A 17,077-nucleotide genomic window follows, 5' to 3' on the forward strand; every position below is an offset into this window, starting at 1 on the left:
TCCTCCTCCTCCTCTTCTTTTTCATTGTCCTCCTCATCTTCATCCTCTTCTTCTTCATCCTCATCCTCCTCAGCCACATTCTTGGCTTTCACAGGAACAACTTTTTTTTTGCAGGAGGAGCTTTTTCCTTTGGCTGGTGTGGTCTCCATAACTTCTTCTGAGTCATCTTCCTCTTCATCATCCTCTTCCTCATCATCCTCTTCCTCATCTTCTGAGGCAGGAGCAGCAGCTGCTTTTGCTGGTTTTGCTCCTTTTACTACTACTGGTGGCTCAAAATCATCCTCCTCTTCCTCCTCCTCATCTTCTTCCTCTTCCTCCTCATCATCTTCATCCTCTTCCTCACATCCTCTTCCTCTTCATCACTGTCTTCCTTTTTGGCATTCTTACCATTCTTAGCTCCCTTGGCTGGCATGACAGCTCCCTTCTTACCAGATGTTGCTACCAATGCTTTTGCTTGCGTGGCTCCCTTCTTACCAGGTGTTACAACTACTTTGGCTGGTGTAACTGCCTTCTTAGCTGGTGTGGCTGCTGCCTTTTTGCCTGGGGTAACATTTGCTTTCTTAGCTGGGGTGGTAACTGCAACCTTTTTTGTTTGTGAAACGACCACCTTCTTAGCTGGAGTTGTAGTAGCCTTCTTGCCTTTTTTCTGAGGGATGACAACTTCTTCACTGCTGTCATCTTCTTCATCTTCTGACATCTCTTCGTCTTCACTATCTTCTTCCACCTCCTTTGGGGGAGGAGCCATTTTCTTGGACTCACTGTGGGTTTTGCTGGCCTTTGCGAGCTTCACCATGATGGTGGATTACGACGGCGGCGTGTGTGGAGGGCGAGCAGCTCGGAAGAGCCTCGGGGCACCCACGCGAGGTCGTCGGCAGCGGCGGGCACTGAAGGCTCCAGAGCACGTACAACTGCCTGCCAGCTACCGCTAGCGTCTGAGGCGAAAGCCTGCATTTGTATTTGAAGAGTTTCTTTATTATAATTTCTGTCATCCAGTGACCTTTCAGAATTCCTGTATATTATTAATTGAAATCATCGCTATAATTGGCTTTGCTGAACTAGTAGTTTCATTGCCAAGACAAAAATATACATTTGAGAAAATAAATTACACTGAGATTATTTTAAAACGTTTAAAAGTCAGAATTTTGCTGTAGGAGAATTAACAGATTTGAAGAACTAAAGTTACTTCAGTTCTTACAGCTTCTATTGTACATCAGACAACAGCATTCCAAGATGTTGTCATTTCTTATGAGAAAAAAGCACTTGTTCTTATGAAACAGAAAGACAGTAAATTAGTTTAATGGTTTGTGAGACATTTACTTTTAAAAGTTAGTGTTTCAAAATAAAATACTAGAAACATATAACACAGTAGTCTTAACATTTTTAATGATTTATAACTTCTGTATTTTGCCTCACTTGCCAACCACTCAGAAATAATCTAACTGGTTAATAAAAAGGAACAAGCAGTGAACCATTAAATTCTAGCAAAATATTAAATTTGTTCAAGTATTATTTTAAATAACCTTGTATAACCAGTTGAGCAGAAACCTGACTTCTTTTATTCTCATATTTCCTCTGTTCTTGCTGATAGTTAGGCAAGTCGGTATTAGTAGGAAATAGTTGGTGCACATTTCACAGCCTTCTCAGTTTGGCAGGAGTAGTGGAAAGTGCTGCTTATTGGAATGAAGAGGGAGGCCATAAATAATCCTAATGAAAATTAAATCGCATAGGTGCAACTTCATCCAGTATAGCATAGGTGAAGCCTGATCCCATCCAGGGAGCTAAAGAAGCATGTACCATTTTCATAGTGTTAATAGCAGTCAGAAAGGGCAAATAATAGTTCTATGTAGGCCTGGTACCTAAAGCCTAGTTTATGATTATAGAGTTACTTTCCCCATTAGGAAAAAAGAAGACACACACACACACACACACACACACACACGTTTGGGAAAGAAGTATATAATGTTCCAATTTAAAGATGATCTGTTAGGATAAAACACGCACCCTTGTTAATAAACGAATGCTCATGGTTTGAAATGGCATTTCTAGCAAGAAGGTCTGTGGAGTAATCAGCATATATGACACATTTTACTCTCTGTAAGAAGCCAGCATAATCAGTCAAGACACAGCACTGAATAATGGCAACATCTAAAACATCTTTGTTTGGTTTTTGTTACCTTCAAGGAGAGTAAGGAGAGTGATCTACTGTAGGATTTTTACATTTTATTGTCATCATTCAGGAAAGCAATTCCAGTTCACTCATAAAGGGTGACTGTGTGAAGAATGGTTATGATTTCTTTTTTTACTTTTAAAATAAAAATTTTGGAGTTCTTGATGTTGTACTTTGGAAAATAATGCTTAATAAATACAGACATTTCATGATGTAGTCTTTAATGTCAGGAGTAATGGAAATGTGAAGATCTCTTGGGTGAGAGATTATTATAGGAGATAAATAATGAGTCGTATGATGGCATCTGAGCCAAGAGTAAAAATATTGGAGAGTCTCTGTTTTGAGAGAAGTGATTTAATATTTGTCATAAATTGGGATATGATTGTGGGAGCACTGTGTCCTTTTATTTCACCTCTCTGAAGTAGAATTCTGTTTGGCAGATTAATATATGTATGATCATGACATATTCTTTCCCATTATGCCAGGCTTGAGCTTTTTAAAAAGAGCAGTGTAGTAAGACTTTTTTAAAAGCTATGCTTTTTAGAAAGAGGCTTACTTCTTACCATGACGCTATTTAGAAGTAAGGGTGTTTTTGCCTTTTTATTTTTCCAAGTATAATTGTCCCTGTGAGTTTAAAAAAGAGATGGTTAGAGTTGAATTTGATAAACATTCTTTTGTTTGTTTAGGAAGCTGTGAAAAGGGTAATCAACATCCAACATAAGCAGAGATTTAAAAACTCATTTTATTACTTCAAATGTGTTTCATGTATTAAGTATTGCTCACTTGCTGAAATTTTTCATAACTGCAAGTGTATAATCATTACAATTTGGAATTATACTTGCATTACTTCAATAGGTTTGCATTCACACACACACGTGTGTGTGTCCTTTCTCAATGGATTGTGAGGGAGAGAGAAAGAGAGAATTTTCTCTATGTATACTCTACACTCCTACTTCCTAGTGGACTTGCGGTTTTGATGGTCCCCTAATAGATAACCGTGTTTTGAGGTGGAACATAGGCCTTTGCATTGTTTCTACCTATCTAGAATCCTGATATGCTGCTTTTAGTGCATAAATATTTGTTTTATTAAGAAAAAGACATTTTAGAGTTGTTTTGTAGTTGTGATTTGTATCTCAACTAGAGTTCACTTGGAAATTAAATGAAATTATTGGTGATAGTTAGTTAAAGCCAAAGTAGACAAAAATTGAATGGCATGTGCTCCTGGTCTCTTACCAATAACTATGCTTTAATAATAAATTGGGAGTTAGGAGACCCATTGAATATTTTCCCTCATTTTTTAGATTAATTTTTTCTTTATTGTTTTATTTTCTGTGTATGGGAGTTCTAACTGCATGTATGTCTGTTTACCACATGTATGCCTGGAGCCACAGAGGCCAGAGGAGATCATCAAATACCCTAGAACTAGAGTTACAGATGGTTATAAGATGTCATGTGGGTTCTGGTACTTGGACTAAGGTCCTCTGGAAGAGCAGCAGGAGCTCTTAACCACTAAGCTAGCTCTCCAGCCATATATATCCATCCTCTCTTTCTCATATAATTGAAATTAGCTGCTTCCTACTGCATTTGAAATACTCATCATCATTTGTGAAAGTGCTTTTTTTTTTTTAATACTATAGTTCTGTATGTTCAAGGTAAAGGATTATTAGTTATTTTATTAGACTTAGGAAGAATGCTGGAGATAATATGTCTGCTTTGCTGTGGTCTTGGCTGCCAATAACCAGTGGTTAAATGATGATTTGCTTTAAGAGGTATTAAGGGGCAACGTACCTTACCATAGTAGGTAGAAGCCCTGAGTTAGGCAGGGAGACCGAAATCTCGCACTATGAGCTGCAGTCTTCTCATTGAAAATGGGGATTTTGATAGGAAATGTGGTTTAGACTCATCATTGGGCTTTTATGAGTGACTACTCTACTTTTCCAGCCTTTTAAGACTGATGCCTGTTGAAAGTCAGGTGAATTTTGGAGATTAGATGAGTAGGTAGAGTCTAAACACTGATGGCTTTGTTGGAATAGGGAATGTCTTAATATTTGAGGCCATCTGTGGTTGGACTTCCTAGTACAGCCCTGTATTTGGGCATTTTGGTTTCAGGCAGGAGGTTGTGTGTAAAAATTGCTGCCTCAAGCCTACAGAGCTCCAGTGATTAGAATAGAAAGCTATGTACTTGTGGACCTGCCTTTGAAGGTAGATTAACACCCAGCCCATGGAAGACCTGGGAGAAAACACACAATTTTTACAGACAGAAAATTATTTAAAAAAAAAAAAAATGAGGACATGGTTCCTTATGCTTTCCCCAGTCTCTTAGAGAGGAATGGAGCACAGACAGAAGGTTTCCTGGCTATGTACATTTGTAAGGACTTAAAATGCTTTACAATGAAGCCATAGGCATTCTCCATTTGAAACTATAACATTCATTCATTCATTCAAATCCTCTTGCTTTTAACCCTATAACATTAACAGAGAAAAGGAAACTGTAGTCTATCCTCTTCATGTTTAGAATGTGTGGCCTGTGCTGCAGTCTTTTCAGAGTTCATCTGGACAGAAGACATCTGTGGAAGCCTTCTGGGATGGCATTTGATGCTATGGTATTTGCTGGAATAACTTAAAAGTCACATAAGCAGTGAAGACTCTTGGGAAAGTCCTGGGTGGTATAAGTGTCTCCTTTAGTTTTCTAAGGAGATCCATTTTCCAACTGCTCCATTGAGATGTATCATGGGACAAGGGGTCCTAGGTTGTCCTCAGTAACTCTTGGCTGATGCTCCTGTTCATTCCTACTTTCAAGAACAGTTGTAGATTGAATAGCATAGGATTAGAAGCAACTAAAGCAACCAGGTTCTTAATGTCTGATCTCGAATATCTTGCTGTAGGACATTAGAACCCTGTTTTGATTTTGTGTCATGTCTTTTGGTCATGAAAAAGGAGCTGAAAATATTCTAAATATTTAAGTATTTATTAAAGTTTTGTTTTTTCATAGTTGCAGTACACTTCAATGTGTGCTCTTTCAATAGGTACATCTTGTGTGTGTGTGTGTGTGTGTGTGTGTGTGTGTGTGTGTAGTATTTTTGTGTGTATGTTTGGTTAATCGTTTCTTTTTCAATTGCAGCGGATCCTATTAAGATCCTAATGCCATCTCTGTCTCCTACAATGGAACAAGGGAACATTGTGAAATGGCTGAAAAAGGAAGGTGAGCAACTGTGTTCCTGACGTCTTCCTTGCTTGCTTATTTGATTGTTTTGTTCCCATTGCATCATGTATTTTACATAATTCATAATATAAAGGATGCAGATATCTTTCTTTGCTGGTTGGTGTAAATTTGTGTAAATAAAAACTTCCCATATTGGGCTAATAGAGTTTGCTGGGGTAAACCATGTCTTTTCACTGTCAGAAAATGGTGAACTTTTCAAGGCTTTCCCTTACAACATTTAGTTCTTTTTGTGGCTTTTGGTTTCCAAATCATTGTCATGATGCTTAACTTGGAACCTTATTGTGCTTGTATGTGTCTGTTTGCTTTCCCGGAACCAGGGAGGTTGGGATGTGCTTTCATTAGCAAGGACAAACAAGTAAGAATATAAGGAAAACTCCTAAAAAAGAAACAGCAAAAACAGTGGAGGACTATAGTTTACTAGTTACTGGACTATAAGCTTCTACAACTAAAACTGTGATAGATGCTTCAAAACACAGACTGGTGGAACTGAATAGAAAATGGGGCAATAAATACTCATGGATGTTTTGAATTTGAAAAACACACAATATTAGATTCATAGTTTGTATGTGCCAAGACTAAATTGTGAATGTCAGATACCATATAAAGATAAAAACATTTGTCACAAGTACTAGGAAAAAGCTTGCTAGATTTCTCTACAGCTAACAGTGTGGGGAATTTTGTGCCTCTCAGAATCTATAAGCGAAAAGTATTAAATTGGATGAAAAAAAATAATTTTGTAGGGCTTGAGAAAATGTTTAGCAGTTATGACACTGGCTATTCTTCTAGGATACCAGGTTTGGGTTCCAACACCCACATGATAGCTCACAACTGTCTGTAACTCCAGTTCTAGGGGCTCAAACATTTTTTTTTTTTCTGGCCTCCATGGGCACCAGGCACATGAGTGCTACACATGCATATATGCAGGCAAAACACTCATACACATAAAACAAAGTAATAAAAATAACTGTTTATTATTATTATTATGTGTTTGTATAACAGAAAACATGGAAAACCAAATTGAGTCTAGTGACAAACTGAAAGAAGAATATTTATAGCTTATATCACAAAATATGAATATTTCTTAAAAATTCAGTATATGAACAGGTAGGTTACAGAAAAAAGGCTCCAAGTGGCTCTTTAATACACAAAAAAAGATGCTTAATCCATGTAATGATTAAAAAAAAATAAGTGAACAATTGCTTCTGAAATACCATGTTATACTATCACTTACAGAAATGCAGAAGTTTGACCAGCTGGTCAATGGATGGAATGGTGAGCTTGCTCTCAGTACTCGGAATGCAAAATAGTCTAAATGCCAACAATCTTAGTTGCTAGAAAAATTACATTATATGTACTCTTTGGCCTAGCAGCTCTTTCCGCAGAGACTTGCCTTCATGTTACACTGGTAAAAATAAGACAAAGCATACCAGTGTGAGGCTACTTGTTGCAGCCCTTTTTATAGTAGCAGGAAATGGAGACAGCCCAGATGCTGGTCAGGATAAAATCTGTTTTTGTTAACTTTTACCACATCTATAACTATAAAGAAGTGAACAGTATCTCCTCTTAATGTTGTGGAGTGATGGTCTGTGCAAAAAAGCAGGGCAGGATCAAGGATAGTGTGATCCATCAAAAAGAGCAAGGGCAGTGCCCAGGCGTTGGCAGCCAAGGTCTGTGGTATAGTCGGCAGTAGAGCACTTGCCTAGCAAGTGAGGGGCCCTGGAATCAGCACCCAGAAAAGGATAAGAGAAAAAACTTAAAAGTAAGTGCCCGTGATGGAGAGGACAGAGTGGGGTGACAGGCAAAAAGGTAGCTGTCTCTGAATATAGATTTGCTTTTCTCTCTGACTTTGGAAAAATACATGTTTTGCATGATCTTAAAACAAAATTAAAGTGTGAAAGAGCCCTAATATTGAGACAAATTGAAACAGGTGAACCTGATCATATATCTGGTTGCTAATAAGGTTATTTTAGATGTCAATAAATTTGCCTATTATACCTAATAGGTTCTAGCTGAAGGAGGCCTAAAAACAATCCTGAACTGTTAGGTTGAGTGATGACATTGTGATGGCTGGATAGGTGGTGTTGATGTCAGGCTCGTCTATGTATTTTACAGAATAAATCAAAGGTGTAGTTGAGTTGGTGGAGCTGGGCAACCTGGACTTTGGTGTGAGTCACAGACAAAACAGATGAATGATAGCAGAGATTAAAGAAAGAACCCATGAAAGTAACTTTCAAGGCCTTTCCTGGAAATATGTAGAAACAGAGACCATGAGCACCACTGTAAAACATCCATGCTTTAGTCTCTCAAGTCCCAGCTCCCACTGAAGTGAGTGAAGCTCTGTGGGGCAACTGTGAACTTAGAATATCCTGCTAACACAGGAATCGAGGATGTGATCAGGTACTTAAGAGGGCATTTTATAGACTTGAGGAGCCAAAGATGGGGTTGTTTCAGGATCAGTAAGGATGATGAAGAGTGTTTGAGTGAACATAAAGTATATTTGAACCCCGAATTCACAGTCATACTGAACACTAGTAGTAATTGAAAACTTCAGAGGATTCTAGGAAATTAACTTGTTTTGGAACTAGTAATAAATGGAAAGAATCTGGAACTGCTGAAAAAGGGACAGAGATTTGAGCTGGTAAAGAGGTAGGAAAAGGGGAACCAATGGTTAAATTCCAGTTTGATGTGGGTGATCTTGAGAGCTTTCTAAGATGTTCAGCTTGTTATAGGAAGTTTGAGCACGAGGAGTGGGTTGGTGGTAGAAGTGTCAATCATCAGTGTAGGCAGAGTTCAGTGCTGTGTGACAACTCACAGTTATCGTTGATCTGGCGATCTGTGTGGAGTAATAATGCCATTCCCTTGAAACTTTTCTCTCATGGGGTTACCTTTGTTAGGCTTTGGAGTTCAAATTTACAGTACTTGGGACTTTGTGAGTGAGAACTCATTGGCTGAGGCAAAGGGTCCTCAACTTTTAATACCTTTAAAGCCATCCTGGTGGGACACAGCCTGTAATCCATGCAGGATTCCAAGGTCAAGTCCTATTTGCTAAGAAATCAATTCCAAACTTAACAATGTGCTCAGAAACGGTCCTCTAGGGGTTGAAACTCAGTATCCATAGCCAGCAGCAAGGCTAGACGTCTACTTCCAGGATCTGCCACTGGTTGGAATTACTAAATATTTGAACTTACTAAACACATAAAAGAAGCAATTAAAAACAACAACATGACATACTATGCAAAAACACCCGGCAGAGAAAAGACCAAGTGGAACTTGTAGTGACATAAAGTTGCCCATAATAGTAAAAAATATCGTCGACAGTTAGGTAAGGATGTTATAAGACATAACTGAACAGAAAATCTATGAACTGCAGAACAACAGTTTTCATGCCACACAAGAACGAAAAGCAGTAGAAGATTAAAAGAGAAGTTGGGACTGAGAAGAATAAAATGAGACACATCCAGTAGGGCTAAAGGAGAAGATGGAAAACAAAACATATTCAGAGAAACAGCTGGCAGTGCTTTCTAGAGTCATCTAAAGCAAAGCAGCGCTTCACTGAAGCACTTGAGGACTGGCTCTGTATGGGTGCTGACATCTAAAATAATTATCAGTGGCTGAGAAGGTTCCACATTTATAAGTAATATGATCCATGCGAGTCTGTTTTAGCTTTCTTCCCCTCATGACTTAGAGCTTTGGCAGTTTGCATATTCATTTAAGTAGGGTATTGGCACCCCTAAATAGTGATCTGAAAAGATTATGTCTCTTCACGCTTTGAGAATTTACAGGCTGTTAGATGTGAGCACTGTAGCTCACTGGCAGTGAAGTGAGGTACTCCCAGTAGACTGGACAGCGTGATCAAGAGTCAGGAGTCGTGCGGTTCAGCCATCTGCTCTGCTTTTCCAACAATGCACTTGTTTCATATATGATAGGCAATGGTACATTTTAATCATCTGGAGCTTATTTCCCTGTAGTTTGCTCTTTAAATTCTGTATTAAACCAGCTTGGGGGGAGAAGGGGAGCATTATTTAGTAATATATTGGAAGTAATTGAGACCATTCGTAATCCTTGTTTCTTGGTAATTCATGAACCCTTTAAAGATTGTTGCCATTATGATCTAATATGCTGAGTGCAATACATCTATAATGGTTTGGCTAACTCATTTTGTGTTGAAAACAAATTTATGTTGTGACAGGTGGTTTTTATTCACTGTTTTTGTTTGATAATGAGATCTTTATTGATGTATAGTGACTATGATTTATATTTTAGAATATAAAACATGTAAGAAGGTTGAAATTGCAGGGAAAGGCTAGATAATGATCTGAGAGCCTGTGAGCAGGGTGCAATCTTCATAAGCTTTAAGGGTTCCTAAAAGTATGAGGCTTTGTAATTACAGTTATGGCGCACAGTGCTGCTGTGAATACATATATGGTAGAAGCTGAGGGTCGGGGGCAGCGAGGTTTTTCCTGCCCTAGAATCCATCATGTCTATCCGCTGGGCTGTCCTCTCTTGGAGTGACTTAATGGAATGAAATCTAAGCTACAGCTCAGCTTTGGAATTCTTGCAGAACTGACCTTCATTTCATTTTCTAAGTTACAGAAAAGTAAGATAATAGCATATGTTAGCTGCATCTTTTGAATAGGTGAGTCAGAATAGTAGTTTTGTATTCGATATTATAATATTTAATTTCACTCTAACAATTGAATTAAAAAATACCATAAAATTAGAGAAGGTGCTTTGAAAATGATAGACTGTATCCACATTTTCAGACTCTTGAAAGATGAGGTGAGCTGTAATTCCACCCTTATTGACAGTTTTCTATTTGAGGACATGTTTCAGTATTAACCATGTAAAGTGATTATAGTTTATTTTTCCTTGACCAAAAGTCAAGTGCATCTTAGAAGATTCTTGTTTCCCTCTTTGTGTAAAAGTCTGTTTTCTGCTCTGTAGAACAAAACCAGACTGAGGTAATGGTGTAAAGACCAGGTAGTAAGTGCCTGGATGGCACAGGCAGAGTGAGTGGGGAATGTGACTCCTCAGAGTCAGCCCTTAGGCCTTTCCTTACCTCATGTGACTGAGAACTGTGAATGAGCCACACCACTTTTGCATAGGTTGTATGATGATTTATAACCTGTGTAGTGTTACTGTGTAAAATTCAGAACCAGTGTATCTGAAGGGCCTGAGTAGGTGCCACTGGAGTCATCAGAGTAGATTCTACTGTGCACAGGCCTTGGCATCTGTTGTTTATGGCCATGTGTTTGTGATGCTAAAGTGGAAAAATTTGAAAAGTAAATTGCACAAACAACCTTTGTTCAGTATATCACTATTTTGAGGGTTTTATTGAGCTTACATAGTGTTACAAACATCAATTTTCAGCACACAGTTCCATAAAGGTATACATGATGTAACTGCTACCTTAATTCAGTTGTAGAGCATTTCTCTCGCCCCAAGGTCACCTGCTGTCAGATGTCTTAGCCTCAGCTCTTCAACCTGATTGTCCTATCTTTAAATTTTCATCGTTTCTCAATGTTTCTTCTAGAACATAGGAGAAAATGGGCTTTTCTGATTGTCTTCTTTCATCGCGTGGTGGTTGCTATGACTCACTGGAGCATTGCAAAGCACATGTCCTTACTCTTCCTACAGATCTGACTAACTTGCTCTACAGATAACAGTTGGCTGTCCTTCACACCCATCTTTAAAACAAATGCCTGGTCTTCCTTTTCTGTAGAACAAAATTGTCTTGTAGGAGGCAAGGGACTGTGTTTGTTAATATAATAAACATCGCCATTAACTATTTAAGACATGTTTAAGAGAGGAGGAAGCATCTGTGGACCTCATCCTCAGTTCCGTCAGCTGCTCATCTGGACAACGGACCAGGAAGATGCTGCTGGCTTCGGTGCTGGGGAGCGGCTCCCGGGCTGGCCTCTCCTCTGGCCCCTCCTGGGGACCGCACTCTTGCTCCAGGCCCGCTCCACCTCCAACACTTACATGGACCAGGAGGAGATGGTGCAGATAGCAGAAGAGCTACCATCTTCTGCAGCCAGCCATGTGATGCTGAGGACTCACCCGTGAGCCTCAGAATGACCCACTAGAACATAAACTCCTGGGCAGAGCTGAATCTTGTGTTGTAGCCAATGCTTTCTTTGTGCCTTCCAGTGTGTGTCTTGTATGTGAATGTTTGCTGAATGATCTGTTTAAATGACAGACTGTGGCATAGGGTGGTAGGCTGCTTCTTCATTATTAATGGTTTATTGCTAGAAATATGCCTGCAACTTTATTTTTAACAGAAAATGTTGCAAAATGTTATTTAAAGGTGTATGTGAAGTTTTAACAAAACTTATAGGCTTTTTTTTTTTTTTTCCTACACATTCAAAATCTTACTGAAAGTTGGAGAGATAAGTAGCTTGCTGGAGATCATTTGTGATTTGTGTCAGGGGTTGGGATAGATAAGCAAAGCCGGGGTTGGCAGATGTTTGTCGTTACTACGCTTCCAAGCAACTCAATGCTGATCAGTATGGAGTCGTGGGTTTGACTCTTTGGAACTCATTACATAGTCTCAGATGTCCTGTGTGCACCCACAGTGATTATCGATAGAGCTTCAGTCTCACGACCATTACAGTTAGTGCTTCTTTGTAATAGTTCTGTTTAAGCTCCTCTGTGACTCAACAACTGACTTGTTTTCCTATGCTCTGCTCTGCTCTGGGTGCCTCAGCATGCTAATACTGCTGACACAGTGTGTTATATGACAAAAGAGAGATGTGGCTTTAAGAAGAAAAAGAATGTCTTCGGATGTTAAAAATGTGCTGCAAATCAAATGTTATAACCAAGTAAATGTAAAGAACAATTTTGTGTTTTCCTTATGAGAAACTAAGGATTTCTGAAGTTACTGTAGATTTCCCCCCAAAAGCATTTTGATCTGAAGTTAGGTAGGGAGCACTGGCCTGAGACTTGGGGTGGGAAAAAAAAAAAAAAAACACACACACACACACAAAATAAATTCTATTATGAAGAAGCTCGTGACTAGTAGCTATGAGAAATAGCAGTGAAGCATTTCCTGATGCAGTTTGTGATTCTTTTGAGGTTAGCAGAGGAATTTGCAAACAGCAGGAGTCTGTCAGTTGAGTTACTCAGAAACTTGCATGGGCGAAGTAAATTTGTACATGGTTCTTCAAAAGTAGTTGGAATTTAAATGTGAATGAAAAATAATACTGCATTAGTTTCTTATTTTTCTATACCATCTGTGTATCTAAGAAGTATTTGAAAAGTTGCCGAGCCTAGCAGCTTCTCCCATTGCTCCAACAGGAACACTGGGGTGGGGGTTATACTGGAAATAGAGCCTTTTTGCCTCTTCTATAGCATCTGTGATAAAAGATGCACACGAAGGGCTGGAGCAGCCACTCTCCCTGCTGACACAGAGGTCTCAGTTGGTGCTGCTGTTCTGCAGCCTAATCTTCACATGTTCCCTTGTTACCTTTGCCAGTGGCCTGAAGTGCCCTCATCTCTTCCTAGGGCTCTGGGTGTGTGCCTTTTGCCTGGCTCACTGCCCTTTTCACTTCCACTGCTCTTTTCAGGCTCAGGGAGCTGTCTTCTTATTCTCAGAAGCGTCTCTTCCCTTCTAGAAATGGAGTTAGATAACCCTCCTGATATTACCCGAGCATTCCAACTTCGTACTTGCTGTAATTTCCAGTTCTTTTTATGGGGTGTAGAGGGAGCTTCTTGAGGTCAGAAGTTCCAACAAGCAAACCCGCTCTTGTTTCCCACTACTGCATTTTGTGCATACTCAGTGCACAAACAGTTTTCAGTAAAATATGTGTTAGCCAGAGCACCCTGCTGGGGATAAATGAGGTAGGCACCAAGGTGTTCAGTATTTACCATCCAACAGCTACATTTACTTCATTAAAATATTTGGTAGTCCTGAGCTACTATAACTGAGGTAAAAAGACCTGGCTCTTCATTCTGGTATACAGTGAAGTTTCCATACATTGAACTTTCGTGGCATGTTTATTAATGTTTTAGGCTTTCCTTTTATATTCTTTTACTGTATCAGCTGGTTAATATCTCTGCTGCATACAGCTGAAAACTGTGTGTGACTAGGTATGTTTATATATCCCATATTTTTATGCCTCTGTGTTTTTCATTCAGTTTTGTTTTTGCTCTCTCATAAACCACATTTGCAAAGATTTTAATTTTGTGTTTATTTTGATAATCTGCTTATAATAGATGGATTTAATCTGTTTATATTTATTGTGTTCATACACTAGGCTGATTTCTGTAATTTTAGACATTTCTGTTTTTATTCTCTTTATTTCTTCTTGTATGCCCACGTTCTATTAGACAGTCACTTTGTTGCTTTTTGTTTTTCCTGAGTTTTGAATGCTATAGATTTTATTTGTATCTTTAAATCCCTATTTGGCTTGTTGGATCTAGAGTTAATTCCGTTTGTTTTTCTTCTAACTGTACCTAAGTTGTAAGCCCAGTTAGCACTCACTACACCTTCTTCTTATCTAGCCTGTTATCTTTTATTTTTTTGTTTCACATTTTAAAACTATAAATGTTACATTTTAAATGGGAGACACGTTACCAGCATGTTAGTATATTCAGTGGTAACTGGTTTCTTGTGTCCATCGATCCTGTTTGTGTCTGCTTTTCTTAAACTATATTTTGTAAGAGCTCTTTAAAGTAATCTATTAGTAAAGTGTTCTACACTTTATATATCTAAAAATATTTCACAGTTCATTCTTAATTGATGGTTTGGCTGCATCTTAGATTCCAGACAATGTTTTCTTCAGTGTTGTGAAAGTTACTTCATTGTCCTCTGACTCTTGCAGCTGCTGAAGTATGCTCAGTCTGTCTTTCCAATGAGGTAAACTTCCTTTTCCTCTGATAGCTTTTTAAATTGTGTTTCCTATTATCAGTTTTGTGCCGTCTCTCTGGTCATCAAATGTGGATTCATGTTTCTACAATCTAATACTCTTGTTCCCTGCTGAATTTCTAATCAGATTAAGCTCGTTTAACGTTTGTGTGCACACATCCCTTTGTCACCAGCACTTGGGTAGAAACTCAGAGCCTCCCTCTCTGCCACAGGTCGCCTCTGTGCACCCATTTTAGTTAGCACAACCATTCAGAGTTCTTCATCCTGACTCCTGTCTCTAGTACTGGGAACACCTCAGTGGTGGTCTCTTCACAACTGCTCTGCACTGGTCCCTCTAGCCACTATCCCTGAAACTCCTGAGAAGAAGATGCCTCAGGCTGTCACTGGCCTGTTTTTTCCTTCTTTAATTTTTTTTCTGTTAGTGCTGCTAGTGTTTTCATTATCATGCTTTTGCTGTGTCTCATTGGTGCCTTAGTTCAGTGGCTTGAGTTTTTTTCTCTCCACAATTTAATATTTTTTTCTTTTCTTCTTGACGCCATTTTGTTTCATTTCTGTAATTTTTAAAGATATCTTGTGTTTATAATGGCTATTTTACTTCAAAATGCTTATTTGAAAATAGTTGCTGTAATAGCTTTTCCAAATTTTAGTTTCTGTTCCAATTATTGTGTATTTTGTTCTTATAACATTAGGTTTCTTAATGTGTTTGAGACTCTCATTCTGTGGTTTGTTTTGAGTGGACAGCTTGTTGTTGTTGTTCCATGTCTTCCCTCCTGCCCACTCTCCGCACGCTGTGGGGTTTTGTTCGTGTTTTGCCTGCGAGGGTAGCTTGCCACAGCTCATGTGGTTGAAAGATGTTTAGTTGTCTCATTTGTTATCTGTTGCCTCCTGAGGAAAGCCGTGGTCTATCAGCAAGCCCTGATTGGTCATTCTGTCAGCCCCACAGCATCCCCCCCACCCCTTGCGTGCAGAAACCTCCAGATTTGTAGTGTTGCCTCCTGCTTACATTCTCAGTTTCTTTTCTGTTGCATAGAAATGGTCTTTGTTGGCTTCACTGATGTATTTCGCTTTCTGTTTATGCTATATTCATTCATGCTGTAGAATGCTAGCAGGGCTTCCGAATTTGTCCTGAAGTGTTAACCAAAAAGTATTAGAAATGATACAGTTTCTCTCTTAATGGAATAGTCAAATTGTGTGTGTGGGAGACCTGAGAGGCAGAAGGATTAGGAATCCAAGTCTGTCCTTGTCTACTCAAGCCTAGCTTGGACTATATAGCATTTCATTTCAAAAAAATAAAGATACGTGGACTGAGACTAAATGCATTTGTTGTTATTATCTCTGTGAGTATGAATTCACTTATAACATTTGGTCAGTCTTTGTAATCATTATTATTATAGCATATATAGCCATTATATAGCTTTTGAAAGATATAAGACATTCATATTCATGTACAAATACAATACTGAGAACTACCTGTATTTCCACAGCACATAATATTTTGTTATTTATTTATACTGTATACATGTTTGTATTAATTTTCATATTTAAAAGAACAGAACAGGACAGTCAAGACGGCTTAGCACATTAAGATACTTGCCTACAAGCCTTGATGACCCGAGTTCAGTCCATGGGACCCATATGGTTGAAAGAGAAAACCAACTCTCAGGAATTGTCTTCTGACTTCCACACATGAGCCGTGGCGTGCATGCCATGTATACACACACACACACACACACACACACACACACACACACACACACACCACTAAGTAATAAATAAAATGCAATTTTAAATATTTCAAAAACAGAACAACAAAACAAACCCAATCTTATTTTTTAGGTGAAGCTGTGAGTGCTGGAGACTCATTATGTGAAATTGAGACAGACAAAGCCGTGGTCACCTTAGATGCAAGCGACGATGGCATCTTGGCCAAAATAGTGGTAAGATGTAGATGTCTTTCTTCATGTAAACTCCTTGAATAAAGCCCCTCCTATGTGTCTTGTTATCTATAGTACCAAAATCTAGTATTGCCTTTTTCCCCTAGATTTTTGTTTTGTTTTGTATATGGTGTCTTTAAGACAGAATTTGCGAGTACACAAAGCAAATAACATAACCATTTTAAAGCTTTGTAGGGTTAAAGCATGGCTGTTGGGCTGTGGCATGGCTCACTTGTAGAGTCCAACGAGCATGCTCTCCCTGGAGCAGATAGTGTGGTGTTAGGGTGGCAGCTGAGACTATAGGCCCCGCAGTCACACCCAAGATGGTAGTAACTGAAAACTGCTGCCAGCTCTACATGACGTGTAATGAGTAGTAAATTCATTTTGTTGACCATTTTCCCTTATAATGTGGATGATTTAAGTCATGCAGTAGTGGGGACGATTAAGTGAGGGAGTGCATAAATGTGCACTCCAGGACTCTAGTGGTGCTGCCGTGCCCATCAGTGACACTGCTGGCGCCACTCAGCTCTTGGTGACCCTTTTAGCTCCATGTCGTTGTGGATTGTGACTGGGCAGTGAGTATTCATTTTGGCCTCTACCACTTGAATTGCACAAGCAAGCTGCCCCTCTGATGGCTGTCCCTTGTGGCTGGGTGTTTGGGTCTGAGCCCCCACTTGTCTCTAGCTGAAGCTTAGGTATAACTACACCTGCCCTTGTCAGTTCTGTCCACATACACAGTACTTGGGATTTTATATTCTGGCTAGATATGGGCCTTTCTCTGTTCTGTGCACACACAGTACTTCAGGATTTTATACTCTAGTTCCATGTAGACCTTCTCTCTGTCATTTGTGCTTTCTACTATAAAATGATCTTGTTGGTGGTCTGTT

General features: G+C 39.0%; 1 protein-coding gene across 1 annotated transcript in view; it reads left to right on the forward strand.

Moving 5' to 3' along the window:
* The window catches only part of Pdhx (pyruvate dehydrogenase complex component X), a 60,921-nt gene that overhangs the window by 17,008 nt on the left and 26,836 nt on the right, over positions 1–17,077 (forward strand). Inside the window, exons 2-3 of the mRNA XM_055599720.1 lie at positions 5,289–5,369; positions 16,093–16,193. Coding sequence (XP_055455695.1) covers positions 5,289–5,369; positions 16,093–16,193 — 182 coding nt within the window. The remainder of the gene's footprint in view (positions 1–5,288; positions 5,370–16,092; positions 16,194–17,077) is intronic.

Source organism: Psammomys obesus, unplaced genomic scaffold (assembly GCF_907164565.1).
Source record: "Psammomys obesus unplaced genomic scaffold, mPsaObe1.curated_primary_1811, whole genome shotgun sequence".
In the NCBI taxonomy this organism is placed as follows: Eukaryota; Metazoa; Chordata; class Mammalia; order Rodentia; family Muridae; genus Psammomys; species Psammomys obesus.